This window comes from Leucopleurus acutus, assembly GCF_964270905.1.
Source record: "Leucopleurus acutus genome assembly, chromosome: 6".
NCBI classification, from domain to species: Eukaryota; Metazoa; Chordata; class Mammalia; order Artiodactyla; family Delphinidae; genus Leucopleurus; species Leucopleurus acutus.
The window spans coordinates 75,569,867-75,588,335 of NC_139149.1; the positions used below are offsets into that span (position 1 = coordinate 75,569,867).

The 18,469-nt window shown below is 31.9% G+C and overlaps 1 protein-coding gene across 2 annotated transcripts in view; it reads left to right on the top strand.

The window, feature by feature from the left end:
* GLS (glutaminase) overlaps window positions 1–18,469 on the top strand; it is a 78,975-nt gene that overhangs the window by 37,082 nt on the left and 23,424 nt on the right. The window contains exons 10-15 of one of the 2 annotated variants that reach the window (XM_082841857.1): window positions 1,916–1,982; window positions 2,586–2,636; window positions 5,093–5,269; window positions 7,441–7,572; window positions 8,955–9,047; window positions 10,086–13,058. In XM_082841857.1, the coding sequence (XP_082697983.1) occupies window positions 1,916–1,982; window positions 2,586–2,636; window positions 5,093–5,269; window positions 7,441–7,572; window positions 8,955–9,047; window positions 10,086–10,232 (667 nt within the window). In that variant the 3' untranslated portion in view covers window positions 10,233–13,058. Of the gene's footprint in view, window positions 1–1,915; window positions 1,983–2,585; window positions 2,637–5,092; window positions 5,270–7,440; window positions 7,573–8,954; window positions 9,048–10,085; window positions 13,059–18,469 lie in introns of those variants that run through there. The other variant, XM_082841858.1, reaches the window with a different exon arrangement.

Here is an 18,469-nt window from a genome sequence, read left to right on the forward strand (position 1 = left end):
ATCAGCTTAAGGATCTTTTCCAGGAAGTTTTTTATGAATCTCATCTCACCTTCCTTCTGTGCTCTATTACCATATTTTATTGAACTTATTCTGTGATTCTATGTCTCTTTTTGCCTCGTCATCACCATTAGACTCTGACTTCCTTAAGACCTGGATAGAGTATCTTCCAATTCATTTCTGTATTCCTGTTATCTATTGGATAGTAAGTACTGAACACAATGTTTGATGAACAGAACTATGTGGTAGGCACTGTGATCATTGCTGAATTGTTAGTACTTTATCTATATACTATATTGATTTTTTTTTAAGTATGACAAGTTGACAAGTTCATTTCCAAGAACTTTTCCATATCCAACATTTTTTTCCCGACCATAGAAATATTAAAATGTGCAGTTAGAAAGAGCTGTCCACCCCTGATCAGTAATAAAAAGAGTGTCACGCACAGTTCCTCTTTTAGCAGCAGCCTTCTGAATTCTTTTTTTAAAATTTATTTATTTTTGGCTGTGTTGGGTCTTTGTTGCTGCGCGCAGGCTTTCTCTAGTTGCGGTGAGCAGGGCCTACTCTTTGTTCCAGTGCGTAGGCTTCTCACTGTGGTGGCTTCTCTTGTTGTGGAGCACGGGCTCTAGGCACGTGGGCTTCAGTAGTTGTGGCTCGCGGGCCCTAGAGCACAGCCTCAGTAATTGTGGCGCATGGGCTTGGTTGCTCTGCGGCATGTGGGATCTTCCTGGACCAGGGCTCAAACCCATGTCCCCTGCATTGGTAGGTGGATTCTTAACCACTGTGCCACCAGGGAAGTCCCCCTTCTGAACTCTTACAGGTTGAGCTCTCAAATGTACCACAGATAAAATCTGTCTAAATCAAAACTCATTCTCTTCCTTACTAAACTGCTCGTTGCCCTAAGGATCCCAATGTCAGTTGATATTGCCATCCTTTCTGTAGACTACGTTAGAAATCTAGACTTTGTACCAAACTTTACCCCGTTTCTCCTCTTTCCTGTTAGGTCAGAAGACTTGTCCACTGCTCTCATGTTTGATCATACCTCTCCTTCCATTCCTATCATCACTACCTAAGTTAAGGCTTCCTATAGCTCTCATTACAGTAGTATTCTAATAATATCATTGATCCTTTCTTTTTCCCTTTTCCCAAACTGATGTCAGAGTTATCCTTCTAAAATGTAGATCTGATAAGGTAACTTGTTTGAAAGCCTTCAAGCTTTCATTTTGTAGGTAATCAGTAGCCATTACAATTTTTAGCATTTATCAGTCTTGATAATTTGGTCCTAGTCTCCTTTGTTGGTTTGGTATTTCTCTACTCTTCTCCATGAAACTGTTTTCCGAGATACATTAGAATATTTGCCATTCTTTAATGAAGTTCTGTCTTTTATAACTTTGTTCATGCTGTATAATATTTGCCACTTCCTTGGCTTCCCCCAGAAATTTATTAATCCAGCAAATGCTGTAAGGTCCATTTCATGTCTCTCTCTCTCTCTCTCAGTGAAATTTCCATAGATTCTCTCAGTTGGAATTGACTATTTAGTGTACTTTGGGGGGGAGTCAGAAGAGTCTGTAATAGTAAATATTAATAGTAATAATATTTGTAATAGTAAATTTTAACAGTTGAATATTTGATAATTTAAAAATTAGCTTCTTTATTCACAATATATGAAGACTAGAAAGGACCTAGTTCATTTCAGTCCTTTTACAGCTGAGAAAATTAAGGCAGAAAGAATTGTTACTTAAATGACTTGCCCAAGGCCACATAGCTAACCTGTTGACAGAACTGGGACTGGAACCCAGCAGCCTTGACTCTTAGGTCAGTGTTCTTTATACTGCACTTTGCTATACAAATTAACCTACAGAACAATCATGCTTTTACAGAAAGTAAATAAATGGAGCAAATGTTTTTTTTCTTTTAGGTTTCAGTCTGAAAGAGAAAGTGGAGATCGAAATTTTGCAATAGGATATTACTTAAAAGAAAAAAAGGTTTTTAAATTCTGTTTCTATTTCAAATTATTCTTTTACTTATTAAATAAAAAATTTTATTAAAATACATGAAGTATAATAAAACTCAACAATAGCTTTTAAGCAGCTATCTATGACTATGGTGCAGAGGTTTTTGCAAAACACTCTTGAGTTAATACTATCAAAGTGTTAATATTCAAGCAATTTGTATTTGGTAATATTGAAATATTTGACTAGTTATAGTAATGCAAATTTTGCGTAAGGATTGGCCCATTTTTCAAAAGCATAACGCTTGACTATTGCTGGTTACACTTGATTTTTAAATTTTAAGGCACGTGGGCTTAAATTTTAAGTGGCTGGTCTAGTAACTTGGTTCATGAATTATGAATCAGTTTATCATTGCCAGTTAAACTAGTATCTAGAAATCTAGGTAATTATGTCATGTAATTTTGATTTATTGTTCTTCATTATTTCATGCTTGCACCCTTTATAGGTTGTGTGCTATTTTGTTCTCAATTAGAATGAAACATGTATATTTTAAATTTAATCTCCATGTATCTTTTACTTGTGTGCATTTTTTTTTCCCATGTGCCTATATTTTTAATTGCCTTTCTATTTTTTCAGTGTTTTCCAGAAGGTACAGACATGGTTGGTATATTAGACTTCTATTTCCAGGTAATTTATTTTAACCGTATGAATTATGTACATGAATGGGTGTGTCACATTTTGCAGAATATAGATGTCTCTGAAATCTTGGCTTTAGGCAGAGAGAAAATAACATTTCCCATTGACTTTCGAAAAAATGTCCTTGTTAAAGGCAGTCTCGTGTCTGTATCTCCTAAAAAGTGATGTCTCAGAATGTAACAGGGAAATGTTTTTTTCTATAAAAATATTATATTTAAGAAGTATGAAAAATAATGTACAGCTCCAGCAATTGGCTTCTCTTTATTATAAACCAAGCTCTGTTTTCTTAGTTTTAAAATTTTGTTTGAAGGAGTTACTTGTTTCTTTATCAGCAGGTTCGTATTCAACATTCTAAGGTGGCATTTTCTCAGTTTGTTTAGTTCGTTTCTACAATGTCACATAATGGATTTTCCAATAAGTTAGAGTAGCTTTCCATATTCATGGGGGAGGTGTCCATTTACATAATCTTCTGTGGTATAGAACTCAAGATAGCCTTCCTGGACATCCCTCTCTTCCCCCCATATTTTCAGTTCAATTCATTCTTACAGATTTAATGCCATTGGTGCTTCTGATGAGTTTGTAATGTGAAGCTACGTAGTAACAAATTAATTACTGTTAATTTCTGTTTTACTTTACATTGCCTGCCTTTACTTTTTAAGGTAACCTTTTAGTAATCGTAAAGAATATATAAGGAAAGCTGGTAACGAGTAGATTTTGATGGAAGTCCAGGTCACAGTTTGTCACTTGCCCATTGTGAAGAACTATGAATTGGGAATCCAGACTATCAATAGAAAATCAGTCTAACCTGGCTAGTTTTAGCCAAGTGACTTAGTTTCAAATACTGAACCCTGGTTTCATTATCTGTAGCATATGCTTGACCTAACTTCCTGCATTACATTGGACAAGTACATGAGATGTATGTGAAATTCCTTTGAAACTATAAAATGTTATATGAAATACAGTGTCATATTTACTTTTTATCCAGTGTCCCTTGTTTTTTCCCTAGCCTATATGGATTTCTTCCATATGTTAATGTTTCTTTTCCTTTGGTACATGTATTTAACTTTGGCTGTCATAGCTTACGTGCTACTAATCTATTGTGAAATTTCTATACTTCAGGGCAAAAATCAAGAGACAGCCATAGAAAACTTACTTGCTCTTTTGGAGAAAGGCTGCATCTAACTGAACATCTGTCAGGCTACCAGGAGAGTACTCTTAAATTGCGATTTGTCAAATTGAAAGTGTATCACCTTATGACAAACAAAATTTCCATTAATACTAATTATAAAGTAGGAATTGGTCTTTAAGTCCAATTGGAGTTTAAGTCTTCTTTTAGAAAGCCTTTCATAATTAAATCACCTGTACTATGTCTTTGCTCTGTGGGTCCGTATAATAAGTAGATTCTGTATTTTTGAAGAAATAGGGAAGGGGTTTTAACATAAATAGGCAAAAATGGAAGTCAGTCAAAAAGTGGCTTCTAATCAGTTTTCAAATTCACTGCGGTTAGTTAGTTTCCTTACTGCTATTTCCAAACCCCTTTGTGCCTCTTAAAGATCTTGGTATGAGAAAGGAAAATTATAAGTTGAGAACTGTCATATCTTTTTCTTCCTACTTCCTACCTTCTCCTTCTCTTCCACTTTCCTCTCAGTTTTGGTTACTGTTAGTGAAAAGTAAAATAGAGCATTTATTTATTGTTTTAGTATTATGGGTAAATTTGGGTTTGGTGTGGTAAACTATTTCCATTATTTTGATTCTATTGAAATGCAAAAATTTCACCCTACAGTGTACCTGGACTTCGCTTTTTTCATTCATTATAGTATATCTAGCACCCATAGTCAGTATCAAGTAACTATTTGAATGTTAATAAATGGTTTAAAATGTAACATTTTGGTTTTAGGCACACAGGGCATGTAGGCTAGAACTGTCTTAGATTTTTTTCCTTTAGTCCTTTGCATGTTGCCATATGGGGATGCTGAGTTTTGGTACAGGCAAGATGTCAGTAAATTTTTTCTTAAAGTAGCAGTTTCTCATGTAGATGCTAACTATCATAATACTGATGAATGTTGCTTTATTTTAAAAATCTCTGCTCTTTTTTCCCTGTTGAGTTAAAAATAATTATGTTTGTGTATCCTACAGAAAGCATTACTATTTAAGCAAATATGAATATCACATGAGGCAATTACAAATCTTAGTGCTTAGGAGCTGGCTCTTCCTATCTTAGGTCTGTCATTAAAAGACTGAATAACTGGGCAAATTAGGATAAACCTTAAAGGGGCTAGAACATTGTTCACATTTAAATCTTTCTGTGTCATCAGGTTATCCCTTTGGAAGAAATATTTCAGATCTGTATGAAATACCAGATGACACAGATTATCTTAGAGGTCAACTGTACTACTAAAAATACTGTGAGCCTAAATTTTCAGAATTTAGTTTTTCCTTCCTTTTAGCTATGCTCCATTGAAGTAACATGTGAATCAGCTAGTGTGATGGCGGCAACACTGGCTAATGGTGGCTTCTGCCCAATTACTGGGGAAAGAGTACTGAGTCCTGAAGCAGTTCGAAATACACTCAGTTTGATGCATTCCTGTGGCATGTATGATTTCTCGGGGCAGTTTGCTTTCCATGTAAGTAATTGTTTAATCTTAATTTCTCTGGCAGGAAACTAGTCTGGACTAGTTCCTTTAAAAATACAGTTTGAACTTTGCTTCTAGAGCTGTACATTAATTTTAGAGAGGCTTGTTTTCAAGGTTAATTTGTTACAGAATTGGTAAGAAATAGAGTTAAGCAGTGTATGACATGTTCTTAAGAACTTGAAGTTTAATTTATAGAACCTTATCACTTTTATTTTTAAGGCATTTTACTGTACAGGCTTAGTACAGACTTTACTTTTAGTTGCTAATGTTTAATATTATGGTGATTACATACCTCAGGAATTCTTTAAGTTCAGAAGGAGTGCATAACTGTGATGTTTAACATCTTTGGTTACAGCCATAGGTGTTTTAAAGGACTTAAAGTATATTAAAGTTAAAACTTAACAAAAAAATACTCCTTTAAGCTCTGTTGTGCATTTGCCACTTGTGAAATGTTATAGACTTTTCTTGTTTCATTCTATGTCTAGTCTAGTCATAATGCCCTAAAAATTTATTTTGAAAATTTTAAAAATAGAAAAATAGATGCATTTAAAGTTAGAGAAAGACCAATATCATATGATATCACTTATGTGTGGAATCTAAAAGAAAAATGATACAAATGAAATTATATACAGAACAGAAATAGATCCACAGACATAGAAAACAAACTTATGGTTACCAAAGGGGAAGGGGGTGAGGCATAAATTAAGAGTTTGGGATTAACACATACACACTACTATATATAAAAGAGATAACCAGCAGGACCTACTGTATACCACAGGAAACTCTGCTCAATATTTTGTAATAACATATAAGGGAAAAGAATCTAAAAAAAAATATATATATATATATATATGTATGTATGTATAACTGAATCACTTTGCTGTATACCTGAAATTAACACAACATTGTAAATTAACTATACTTCAATAAAAGTAAATAGTTACCTGTTGCTCAACTTCAGTAATTATCAATACATGACCAATCTTGTTTCATCTATATTACACCTACTTCCCCCACCCTTTTCATAGTTCAGTATGTAATTCTAAATGATAAGGACTCTAAAAAATACACAGCACCATTGTTATGTATAAAAATCTGAAAAGAATTTTAATCTTTAATATCATCAAAATATTTAGTCAATAATGGAAAAGAATATGAAAAAGAATATATGTATAATTGAATCACTTTGCTGTACAGCAGAAAATAACAACATTGTAAATCAACTGTACTTCAATAAAATACATTTTAAAAAATATTTAGTCAATATTCAGATTATCTGGATTATCTTAATTATTATTTTACAATTTGTTTCACTTGGGTTACAAATAAGGGCCATACATTGTGGTTGGTTGTGTCTCTATTATTATTTTTTAAATCTTTAGTCTCCCCCTTAATCTCTTTTTTCTTGTCATTTTGGTTGAAAAAACTAGGTCATTTTTTCCTGTAAAGTTTCTTAGAGTTTGGTTTGCTTATTATGTCCCTTCCTTTGTCCGTGGTATTCCCTGTAAATTGGTAGGTCCCATTAAGGTGATTATTTTGTTTTGTTACTTTTGTGCAAGATTACTTCTAGTAAAAGGTCTGAATGGTTAGTTAGCCATTAATGAACACTTCCCTGATGACATTAATTTTGTCTTTTATCATAATTGTCAAATTTTATATAATGTAAGCTTAAATGTTTTGAAGAGGATTAATTTGAATTAGTACCATCTTATCTCTATTCTTTAGAATTTCTCTGCCAGTATACAATAGAGAATCTTCTAAGAAGAGATAATTTCTCATTGTTTTAGTCATAAAATATTTTTTGAAAATCACTTCATACTTAAAAGCAATACATGTTTATTATAAAACAATAAGAAAATATAGTCAAAAAGAATAAAATAAAAATGTGCATAGCCCCACAATTTAGATGTAATCTACTTTAATTCCTTAGAGTATATCTTTCAAATATTTTCCTATATTTAAATATATCCCAACTGTTTTATAACTCTTTTCATTTACTATATTATAAACATGTTGATAAATACATATCTACATTTTTAATGTTGGAATTCTATATGGATATATATACCATAATATTTTAACCAGTTCCCTTACTGTTGGACATAACTTTTCTTATTTTAAAATGTTAACATGAATGTCCATTTTTTTCAAATTATTTTCAGGTTGGTCTTCCTGCAAAATCTGGAGTTGCTGGGGGCATTCTTTTAGTTGTCCCCAACGTCATGGGCATGATGTGCTGGTCTCCTCCCCTGGACAAGATGGGCAACAGTGTTAAGGGAATTCACTTCTGTCACGTAAGCATATTTTCTTAATGAAAATAATGATCATATAAGTTGAGCCATCTGATGATTCTACTTTTTTACTCTTTTCCAGAGTTTATTGATTGTTGGCACTCTCACTGCCAGTCTGTCAGTTACTCAGTAGCCATGGACATGTTCATAAAGGAGCTTTAAACTGCCTCCACCACACAGCTCCCATATAATCATCGTCACTAATTACAAATTACATTTGTTTGATGCTCATATTTTAATTTTCATGGTTATAATTAGTTTTCAGTTTCCAAAAGCTCAGCAAAAGATACTAAACTTGGAGAAGTCATTTAAATTCCAACATAAATGAAAGATTATTATAGTTTACACTGTTATCTTTAATCGGCATGGTTGAATATCTTTATCCATAAACTACCTTTAAAAGTCTTTTTTTTTTTTTTTGAGGACATAAGTACTGCAATTTAAAATTATTACTACTCTTAACTAGTTCAGTATATTTTTTTTAATTTTATTTTTTATTTTTGGCTGCTTTTGGGTCTTCGTTGCTGCACGTGGGCTTTTCTCTGGTTGCGACGAGCAGGGGCTACTCTTCGTTGTAGTGTGCAGGCTTCTCATTGCAGTGGCTTCTCTTATTGTGGAGCACGGGCTCTAGGCACATGGACTTCAGTAGTTGTGGCTCGCGGCCTTCAGTAGTTGTGGCTCGTGGGCCCTAGAGCGCAGGCTCAGTAGTTGTGGCACACGGGCTTAGTTGTTCTGCGGCATGGGGGATCTTCCGGGACCAGAGCTCGAACCCGTGTCTCCTGCATTGGCAGGCGGATTCTTAACCACTGCACCACCAGGGAAGCCCCTAGTTCAGTATTTTTTGTTGTTACCCAAGTCTTGCTAATATTTTATCTTCTGGTTTTATTTACATTTACTACTTCCTATAGTCTGCACTAAGTATAATTTTTTCTGCAGACTTTCTCAATTAAAATTCCAATTTATTTTTCAGTTTTACAGATTTTACAAAAACTAGAGAGTGACATTGGATTCCTTATAGATTAAAATAGATTATAACCAGAATATTTCTTTATATTTTTGTGCAGCTTTATAGTTATTTGATAGAAAAATTATTTCATGTGTCCTATTATTATAATGCCCATTTTACAGGAAACGGCAGTTAAACAATTTGAGTGGCGGAGCCCTAGGGTCAGGCTAGTAAGCAGTGTTTTCAAAATCTGTAACCCACGTCTTCTTATTCTAATTTCAGTTCTCTTCTTGACGCATCATGCTGCTTTATTAACATGCAGTGGTCCTTTCCATGAGATAGTAGTTAAGTTGGACAGTATTAGTGTAATTTATTAAAATGTGAAAAAACAATAGCCAATGACTAGCCAGTTTCTTATACCTGTTTTGTTTAATTATAGGATCTTGTTTCTCTGTGTAATTTCCATAACTATGATAATTTGAGACACTTTGCAAAAAAACTTGATCCTCGAAGAGAAGGTGGTGATCAAAGGGTAAGCAAAATTCTTGTTTAGATTATTATGTAATTTTTTTTTAAGAGAGAGAAAATGAGGTTCACCAGTTTAAGTAAAACTTAGTTTGTTAGTGGCCTCATATCTTTACTAATAACAAATGAGTGTAAAAAAATTGTTGACATTATCATCCTGGACCAATAGTACATAGATATTAAATATTACTGTTTTATTTAAATTGGAACTGGTTAGCCTAGGAGCAGGGGTTTCTCCCTTCCCCCATTTTTCTGCTATTTTAAGCAATATTTTAAAAAATTGATTCTGTTAAAAGAAGACAAATTGGAAAGTGCTACATGCTATAAAGAGAAAGCCTGTTTTTACTCTTAATATTTGTCAGTTATAGTCTTAAATTGAAGTTTATTTTGATGTGGATGGATATGTAAATGGGAAAGGATTATAGTATTAGTGAGAGACCTGACAAAGCTTCATAGTAAGTTTTATATAGGTCACCATAGATGAAGTATTTTTCTGTAGAAATGCAATATTTAATGCAATATTCCTGACACTGTTAGTTTAAGGTAACATTTGTTATCAGTGTGTTTGGCTTCATATTTTTGCACATATATACTCCTTTTTAAAGGAGTCAGAGCTCACATTCCAGGAACAAGATTTTTTTTTTGTCTTTGTTGTTGTTCACTGCACTAAAGGACTTGTTTTGAATTTAAATTTCTTTGCATCCCAAATGGAAAATGTTTAGAGTAAAGTTACCTAACTAGACTTGAAGCTAATATGTATGAAGCACTTATAAGTAGAAAAAACTTTTAACACTTACTAAGTAAATTTTCCTATCGTTAGTTCCAATCAAAGTAACTTCTAATAATATATGAGAATTATGCAAAGCCGACAGAATAGAAACTTCCATGGGCATCAACATGAGTAACATGGAGCAAAACATCAGATGGTGGTGGGTGAAAATGTTAACAGATTTTAATAACATTCATTGAAAAATACCGTTTTATAGCTTGGACCTTTCTTCACTCAAGTGCACTAATAAATTATGTATGTTGCTTGAACAACTAGCATTCCTTTGGACCATTGGACTATGAAAGTCTCCAACAAGAACTTGCTTTAAAAGAGACAGTATGGAAAAAAGTGTCACCTGAGTCAAATGAGGACATCTCTACAACTGTAGTATATAGAATGGAAAGTCTGGGAGAGAAAAGCTAAAGAAATGGGTTCTAGTTTCAGAATGTTCTTCATTTAACCTTTCAAACATCTTTAGTTTTCTGGCATACTATATTTATTTGAATTTTTTGTGTTCTCAACCTTGGGTGCTGGAGCCATGAAGCTTTTTTTTCTTTTAATCTTTGTGTAAAGTTAATAGATTAAAAAGTGGATTTGTCAGTCTTTTAAAAAGTATTTATAAGTAAATAAAGCAAATTTGCTTTATTTTAAAAAAAATGAAAGGAGAAATTTCTTAAAAATTTTTCTTGGTGTAATTAAAATTTTAACTATATAGGCAGTAAGATAATCCCATTTTAACATAGTAACAAATTTGTAATTTCTTGGTTCTGAAACCTACACACTGAACTCATAAATTTCATCCATTTTGTTTTTTCCACTTTTAAAACTGACATGATGTCTCTAGTAGCAATAGAGCTAAATACAAAAATAAAAAGACTTAATAATAAATTCCAAATTATTTAATATAGCAGTAGATTATAAAATTAGCTTAAGATATTATGCTATTTTTAGTAATAGATTGGCTTTAACTTTTTTTTTCGGCTTTAAAGTTTTAAAAATTTATTTAAAATTTTATCAAACACTTTAAAATGTCTTTGCATTTTCACTTTGCAACTCCTTTGTTCTGTCAGAATTGTCATGTACAGGAGTGTCTTATGTTATTAAAGCATTCCAGCCAAAGAATTTCAGATGTAATATGACATGTTTCATTGTTAAAAAGCTATAATGGTTACTCAGAAGGAGCAACAGGGAGTGTCTTCAAGTGAAATGTTTACCTGAACAATTTTATTTTCATAATATCCACGTAACTTTTTCCATGTTATATTTAAATATGAATGGTGAATCTTGGTTTTTAGCTTTTAATAATTTCACAAATGCTAATGAATCTTCTATGATAAATTATAATAACATCTCATAAAGTTTGTTTTATTTGAATTCTTTTAGAGTATTTAGGAAATGAATTCAGTCTGAAGGTAGTTAGTATGCTACTAAAATGCCTGTTAGATCTGAATCCTTTTGTTTGGTTATATAAATGCAATATTGAGAATCAAAACTTGTTTTTAAGAAAAGAACTATAGGTTCTACACAACCTAATTTCAAATAATTCACAATGTTTAAAGTCAGTCTTGGCAAAGTGATTGTAAAATTGTGTAGGACCTATTCACACTTCTTCCTTCCTCTGTATACTTCTCTGGTTCTCCCCACAGTTCCCCCACAGCTTCAAGATTTTGGAGGGCAGGGGTGAGGTCAGAAGGAGAACTTGATAGTTTCTTAGTATCATGGCATACATGTGGTAGGGTAAAGTCTATAAAAGTAATTGTAGTGCAGCAAAAAGTTTTTTCCTGGATGATTTAGATGCTAGTGCAAATACAGATATAGAAAGTCTTGATTATATGAGTTTGGGAACTATGATAGTAGGAAAAGAAGTTCCTTTCCAAACTTGGTCAAAAGTCTTTTGGCCTAACTGAAGTATTAAACATATATTTAAATAATTATATGTTAGGTTTTAGAGGATATTACCAAGGATTTTATGGCTAATTCAGTGTTCCTCTGATGTACAGATGCATATCCTAACTGGATGCTTCTGGTTTGGCCATTTATGTGAGAATGGTGTGGCTGAAGGCCTTACCTCTGCTACGCCTTTGAACAGTGTCATTCGAATTAGTTTCACAGAGCTATTGTGCTTTGCGGAACTGAATGTCTAAATTTATAGTTTGCAAAACAGGCTTTATTTTTTCCCCCCTGTGCTCTAATTGTTATATTTTACTGTTTCATTTGGAGGTAGGTTTTACTTTATAAAATGGAAACTTAATGTTTCATATTGTGTCCATATTTGTATAGATTTCAAAATTATGTTAATTTGTGCCACTTACTATGTTTGTAAGGCTTAAATACACACTTACCAATGGAGTAGGATTACCTAAGCTACTTTGTTTATAGAATCTTGTTAAGGATGAGCATCCAGAAATTTTTGTAGCAAGGTATAAATGGAAGAAGAGGGAAGATACTGTGAATAGGCCCCCAAACTTTATTTAAAAATTAAAAAAAAGGAAAACCTTTGCCGGATTTAAAGACATTATTTTGATTCTTTCAGTATTTTAAATACCTTTTCAAATAAAATTCTTGAAAAGTACCCAGTATTTTTGGATTTAATGTTTTTTGCCATTACTGATTCTTGATATTCAAGCATTTTGAAGTTAGCATATTTGTTTTTCTTTTTTTTCCATCATTAACATTTCATTTGAAATGCATATCCTTTCTGAAATACTTTATTTTTAGCATAAATGTTGTGTATTTTATCTTAGTGTTTGGATTAAACCATTTGTGTTATTTAGCTTTCTTTTATTTGCTTTGTATATTAATGTACCTTTTATTTTCCAGTATACCTACTTTTTGTATTGTACAATAAATTTATTTTAAGCTGATTTTATTGTTTTTTTTATGAAAGCAACTTCAGCATTTTAAGTACAGTAGTTGGAATTTTAACTTAAAAAGTCATCCTTTATGAAGATATTAAAATGCTTTATATTTTTAGCTAATTCTGAGGCTGCTGTGAAGAGAAAGTATAGAAATACTCAAGGGCTTCATTTGATTCTTTTTTTTTAAAGCAGTATAGCGTTGGTGGGTTTTTTTTTTTTTGCAGGGAGGACGTTTTTCTATTGGTTGTACTAGAAGTATTTGAATAAAGACTTTTCTCCCAATTTTTTTTTTTTTTTCCATTTGACAACTTAAAAAAAAACCCCACTACCCCATTTGCAGGTTCTTTCTGCTTTCTGAGGAAGAATATCAATGATTCACTATGTAATTGTTGTTTTACCTATTGTCCAGAGTAGGAATAACATGTTGCTAAAATCAAATGAAGAGTATTATTGCTTTAGAATAGAACTGTCAGTCTCAGTAGAATGTATATTGAGTAGAATAACTGTAATATTAAAATTCACCCTAACTACTTTTTAAGGAATTTAACTTTCAGAAGGAACTTAGTATATTTCCACAGCATGATCCAAATTATAATGAGGTTACATGCATTGTAGATCAAATACAGTACTTTAAATTTTTGTTTGATGAAATCTTCCATTCATATCCAGAGAAGACATCCCAAATATATTATAGAAGTTTTAAAAACTCTCTGAAGGGGAAATACTGTTGTTTACAGGAATTTGTATTTATCTGTGGGCTTTTTTCATAAAGTTCTTTTGGGATTAGTAAATAGGCAGTTCCATTGTCATGCTATATTCAATATGTAAGTTTGTGATCACTTGCTATTAAAGATACATTTGGTGTTGTTTTTGTTGTTGATGTTTTTAATCCATTTGAAACAGAGAGGTAACTCAGAGCTTGATCTGACGGTGTAGTTTCATAGGCATGTACGTATGTGGAAAGAACCACTGATATAGACTGATATTGTCAGTTGGTATCTTGATAATTTATATACAATGTATGTGTTTATGTGTATATCTAATAGATGTCTATCTATCTTTATATTTATCTATGTCCATTATCCATAGCCTAAAAATCAGCAGCAATTATTTTTACATAGTATGTCACGTGTAAATGGTTCATCGATCTATTCCAGGTTTTTGTCGTAAGAGAACTTCGAACATTTTTGCTCTACCGGAATTTATAAAATATAACATATTTTACTTGTTCAATTTACCTTTAAAGATTTGTGGTTTCTGTTTTGCTCCCATTCACTACTAGCACTGTCAGAGTAGAATAATGATATTGGAGAACTCCACAAAAGGGAAAGCAAGAACATCAGATTTCATGTGGAAGCTGACTTTAAAGTAGTGTCCAGAATTATTATATTGAAGGATTGTATTCAACTTAAAATATTGTACTTCTTAGTTTGAACAGTTTACTTTATGGAATAGTTTTATTCTAAAAATTGTGCACAATTTTTAGTTTTAAGAGTCTCCACTATTCATTTGTAAAAATTTGTTTTTCTCCACGATGGTCTTGAAAATGCTAGAATGCATTTTTTTTTTTAAGTAACATGCTTTCTGTTCAGTTCCTTCTTTACCATTTTATATTAAATATAATATTTAATTAAAACCAGATGTTGGAGATGGGGCTTGTTATGATTCATCATGGCTCATCCCTCAGATTTTTACGCACATTTATTCAGGTTACTTTAGTCCATTCACTGTCATGAAATTCAAGGCCCAAATTATACATGAACATACATTCAAGTATATCATTCATCCACTTTTATTTCAGATTGTAACACAGTTAAAACATTTGTTTTCTACACTGTTTAGAAATGGAAGGAATTTAACTGGACTGGGAGAGATTCTTTTTTTCCTCTTCTCCCTCTTTCTGACCCAGTAGTAGTTTATTAATGTGAATACCATACAATGCACATTGAAGAAATTTAGAAATTACACTTAGTCTGGACTTTTTGCTTTTAAAACTATAAGGTCATCTAGGGCAAAAATCTATCCAATATAAAAGAGAGCTGGCAAAACTTGACTTTTTTTAGAGTCCTTAACTACTTAAATAGTAATAGAAAAGGTACTTTTTTAAAAAATTGTTAAATAGACTGATAAATCTTTATTTAATGAACTGATTTTATTACTGTGGTTTTAAAACATTCCTTTCTAAATTTATATTGTGAGCATACAAAAGGAAGGAAATTTATTTTAAGGTTGACTTAGTTAACCTTACCTGTTTTGTAGATTGTAGATCTGTTAGTAATTTTAATAAGTTGTAGCTATAGAGATTTTTAAGATGTGTAAAACCAGCACTGATCAAAACTTTTATAATGGCTTCCTGATCCATTGACCTTTAATTAAAATGAATAGGCTACTAATTAGCACTTAGCACATTGCTTTTCTGGTGGCGTCCGTGGTATTTTTGGCATAAATTACAAAACACTTCTTATTGGGAACTGTTATGTTTTGGTTAAATAAAGAAGTGATGATCCTTGATTCCAAGTGCTTTGATGAACTCTGTAAGCAGTCCAGTATGGAGGCTCATAGAAAAGAGTAATAAAATGACAAATTCTGGCAGTTGATCTCATAACACTGTTGTTATTATTATTAGACTTCTAACTCTAAATTTCATCTACTAATTCGAGAATATTTTAGTTAAAATCTCAGTGGTAGAGAACAATTTGGTATACTTATTTTTAGGCCAAATTTTATGTCTGAGGACCTGATTTTTCTGGATATATTATTATAAAAAATTATGATTTTTATTTCATCAAGTATTTACCTTGCTGAAATGTTTTCAGTCCTAATGTATCAGATGATTAAAATTATCTATTTGGAGGGCTTAGCTTTTAAAAGGACAAATTCTTACCTGAGACAGTTTTAAATGTCTGTTTCATATTATATTTCTGGTGATTTTTGTTTACATAATGAAAATCTCTTTGGCCTAGCAATTCCACTTGGAACCCTTAGTTATAATTTTAATTCATATCCTGTAAACAGTTGAAGAATTTTTTTTATTTTTAAAACATAGTTTATGCTTTCTAGATATTTGATGTTCTTTCATTTACCGTAATCTTGTAATTTATTAGAATCACATGGTTGAGCTGGAAAGTAATCTTAAAGGTTATCTGGTGGAAACTCCCAGCCCTCTTTTCCAGGTAGCACCTTGCTTTCTCAATTAATGTATTTACTTTTATTTTCTCTTTTTTGATGGGGTTGGTTTATGTTTTTTGGGACAGTTATTTGTTGGTTGTTTATTTTTATTGAGAAGCATAACTAGCAGTACTGGTTAATATGACTGTAAGTTATTTGGCAAACTGATTGTCCCATCAGTGTTTATTAAAACTACTTAATTGTATTTTTCTAGTATATAGTTATATGCCATGTTTATAAAGACTAGTAAAGTTAGAAGTGAATGTCACAATTATACAGTAGTTCTAAAAATAAAACATTACCCCAGAACCTTTGAAAGAAAGTAAAGAGTAGCAGAAATGTGACTCTAAAAATAAATGTTGCATCACTGGCTTTTTAAATTAAATTTCTTTGGGATTAGGCTAAATATATAAGTAAAAAGATTTTAAGTAACCAAAAGATTATTGGAGTTCTAAACAAATGTTTTCTGGAAAAAAAAAAAATTTTTTTTTTTTTCTTTTTAGGTTGTCTTTTTTTCCCAGCACATTGTTTTTATTTTAGATGTTTGGATCTTTGAGTGGCTTCAGAATAAGGCTCTGTATTTGTCTATTACTCTGTTGTGTGTCTTGTCCTTAGCATCCACCTTTTTCATAGTTCTGGGATTTTTATTTTTTATTCATGAAGTAAATGTATATTGCTGTTCTTGAAATGCATTAATTTTTAAAAGACTTAGTTGACTTAAATGTTAAAACTTAAATATTATTACTCTTTTAAAAAAGTACCAGTTTCTTCTCAGAATTTAAACTTGCCTAGGAAGCTTTTCTCCCCACAAGTTTGTATAGGTGAGAACCTGAACTTTTAAGTGACTGGCTCTTGTTCAAATAAGCTCTGCTTGCTTTCACCTTATATCTATTAAAATTAGAATGATGCTGAAATATTAGCGTCAGTTATGCAAATATAACTATTCATGTTTGGGCCATTTCATTGTAAGATCCAAATTAAAATGATCATCTTCAGCCTCTTGTTAAACTTTTCCTTAGCTTAGAATTAATTATTATCACGAAACATCGCTAAGGATCATTACAATTCGTCCTTTGAGGGGATAACATAAAACTTAAGTCTTGTTTCCATTTAAAAGAGATTAAATGATGTGATATAAATTATTTATGGAACTCAATCCAAGGTCTGTTTTTTGTTCTTTCTCATAGTCCCTCAAAATTAAAGATCCTAATTGAAAAACTCAAAATCTGTTAATCTTGAGTATTCTTTCTTTTTCACCCTTTCCTATCATAATTAACTTTTGGCTGAAAATGAGGTAACTTTAAAAATTATATCAAAGTTGCTCATAAAATGGCTTTTCATTTTCAAATCTTCACATTGCTGATATGTTCATTTCCAAATCTTTTAATGTTGACATTTGCCACTACTTTTATTTAAAATATTTTTTTTAATCCATAAGTGTTAAAGTGTAAACTTTTTTTCCATATGATATAGCTTATTGTTGGTAATTTATTTTACAATCAACTTTGAATACATGCATCTGTGGGTCCAGGTCTATGCACAAGTTTTATAACTTAAAGAAATGAACTAAATAATATTGTTTCTACTTTGAATTGAAATGAATAAATGCTACATTTTCTGCAAAATGGAACTTCATTTTGACATCCTTTCAAGTTGCACGACAAGTGATTTTGTTAAAATTTTTGTGGTGACTAATACTATTAACCCTCTTTAATCATACCAATAAAATATTTCTGCCTTAATGTTTCCTCTATTTACCCAGAAGAGAAACTTTAGAGAATGGTTTTCGGGAGGAGGGAAGTAGAGCTTAACTTTCTATTACCTGTTTGTGAAGTGTTTCAACTAAAATATGCTGTTACAACAGTCATTGTATGACATTTTTTCTTTTTCACCTAAAGGAGAAACAAAGGAGAAAAAACGAATTGCTGTGTTTTTAGCCAAGTAATAAAAACTGGAGAAGCTTTAATTTTTATTTTGTCTCTGTTGTGCAATTTTATTTTACATCCACCATATATGTCTGCCACAGAACCATCACTGTTGTTTATTTGGTATCCCTTATATGTTGGGCTTTGTCATGTAATGATCTACTTACTGGCATGTTAGTACATTTACCTTGTACATGTGGGGCTTTTGGATAGAGAGCTGCTGATGTTTGCATATTGTGTTTTACAGTTTTTGCTTTGTGAAAGTTCTTATTCATTGCCATTGCAAGGTTTAGAATTTTGCGTTAGTTAAGAATTAGGGATCTTCTGCAGAAGTTTTTAATAGATTGAAACTTTTGGTTTACCTAGTATTTTTTGGACTTATATAGCATCAATTAGTGCTGGCGTTTGGGCATAGGATCTGAGTGGGTAGCCTGATGTGATATACTGTGGGCATGAATTTCTGAGTTTTGTTTTGCTTTTCTTTTTATTTTTCTATTTACACACACACACACACAGTGTTCAGGCAGTATGTTATGTGTTGGAGATGCTGCTCTAAGAGGCAAGGTTCCTCCCCCTGTGATGGTTACAATCTGTAGAAACAGGGAGGCTGCCTCAATTCTCTAACTCTAGGATTGACGGGGCTGAGTTTTCTGTGCCATATACCAGCAAGTATATTAAATAACACTGGCATCTAAACATCCTTGGGACT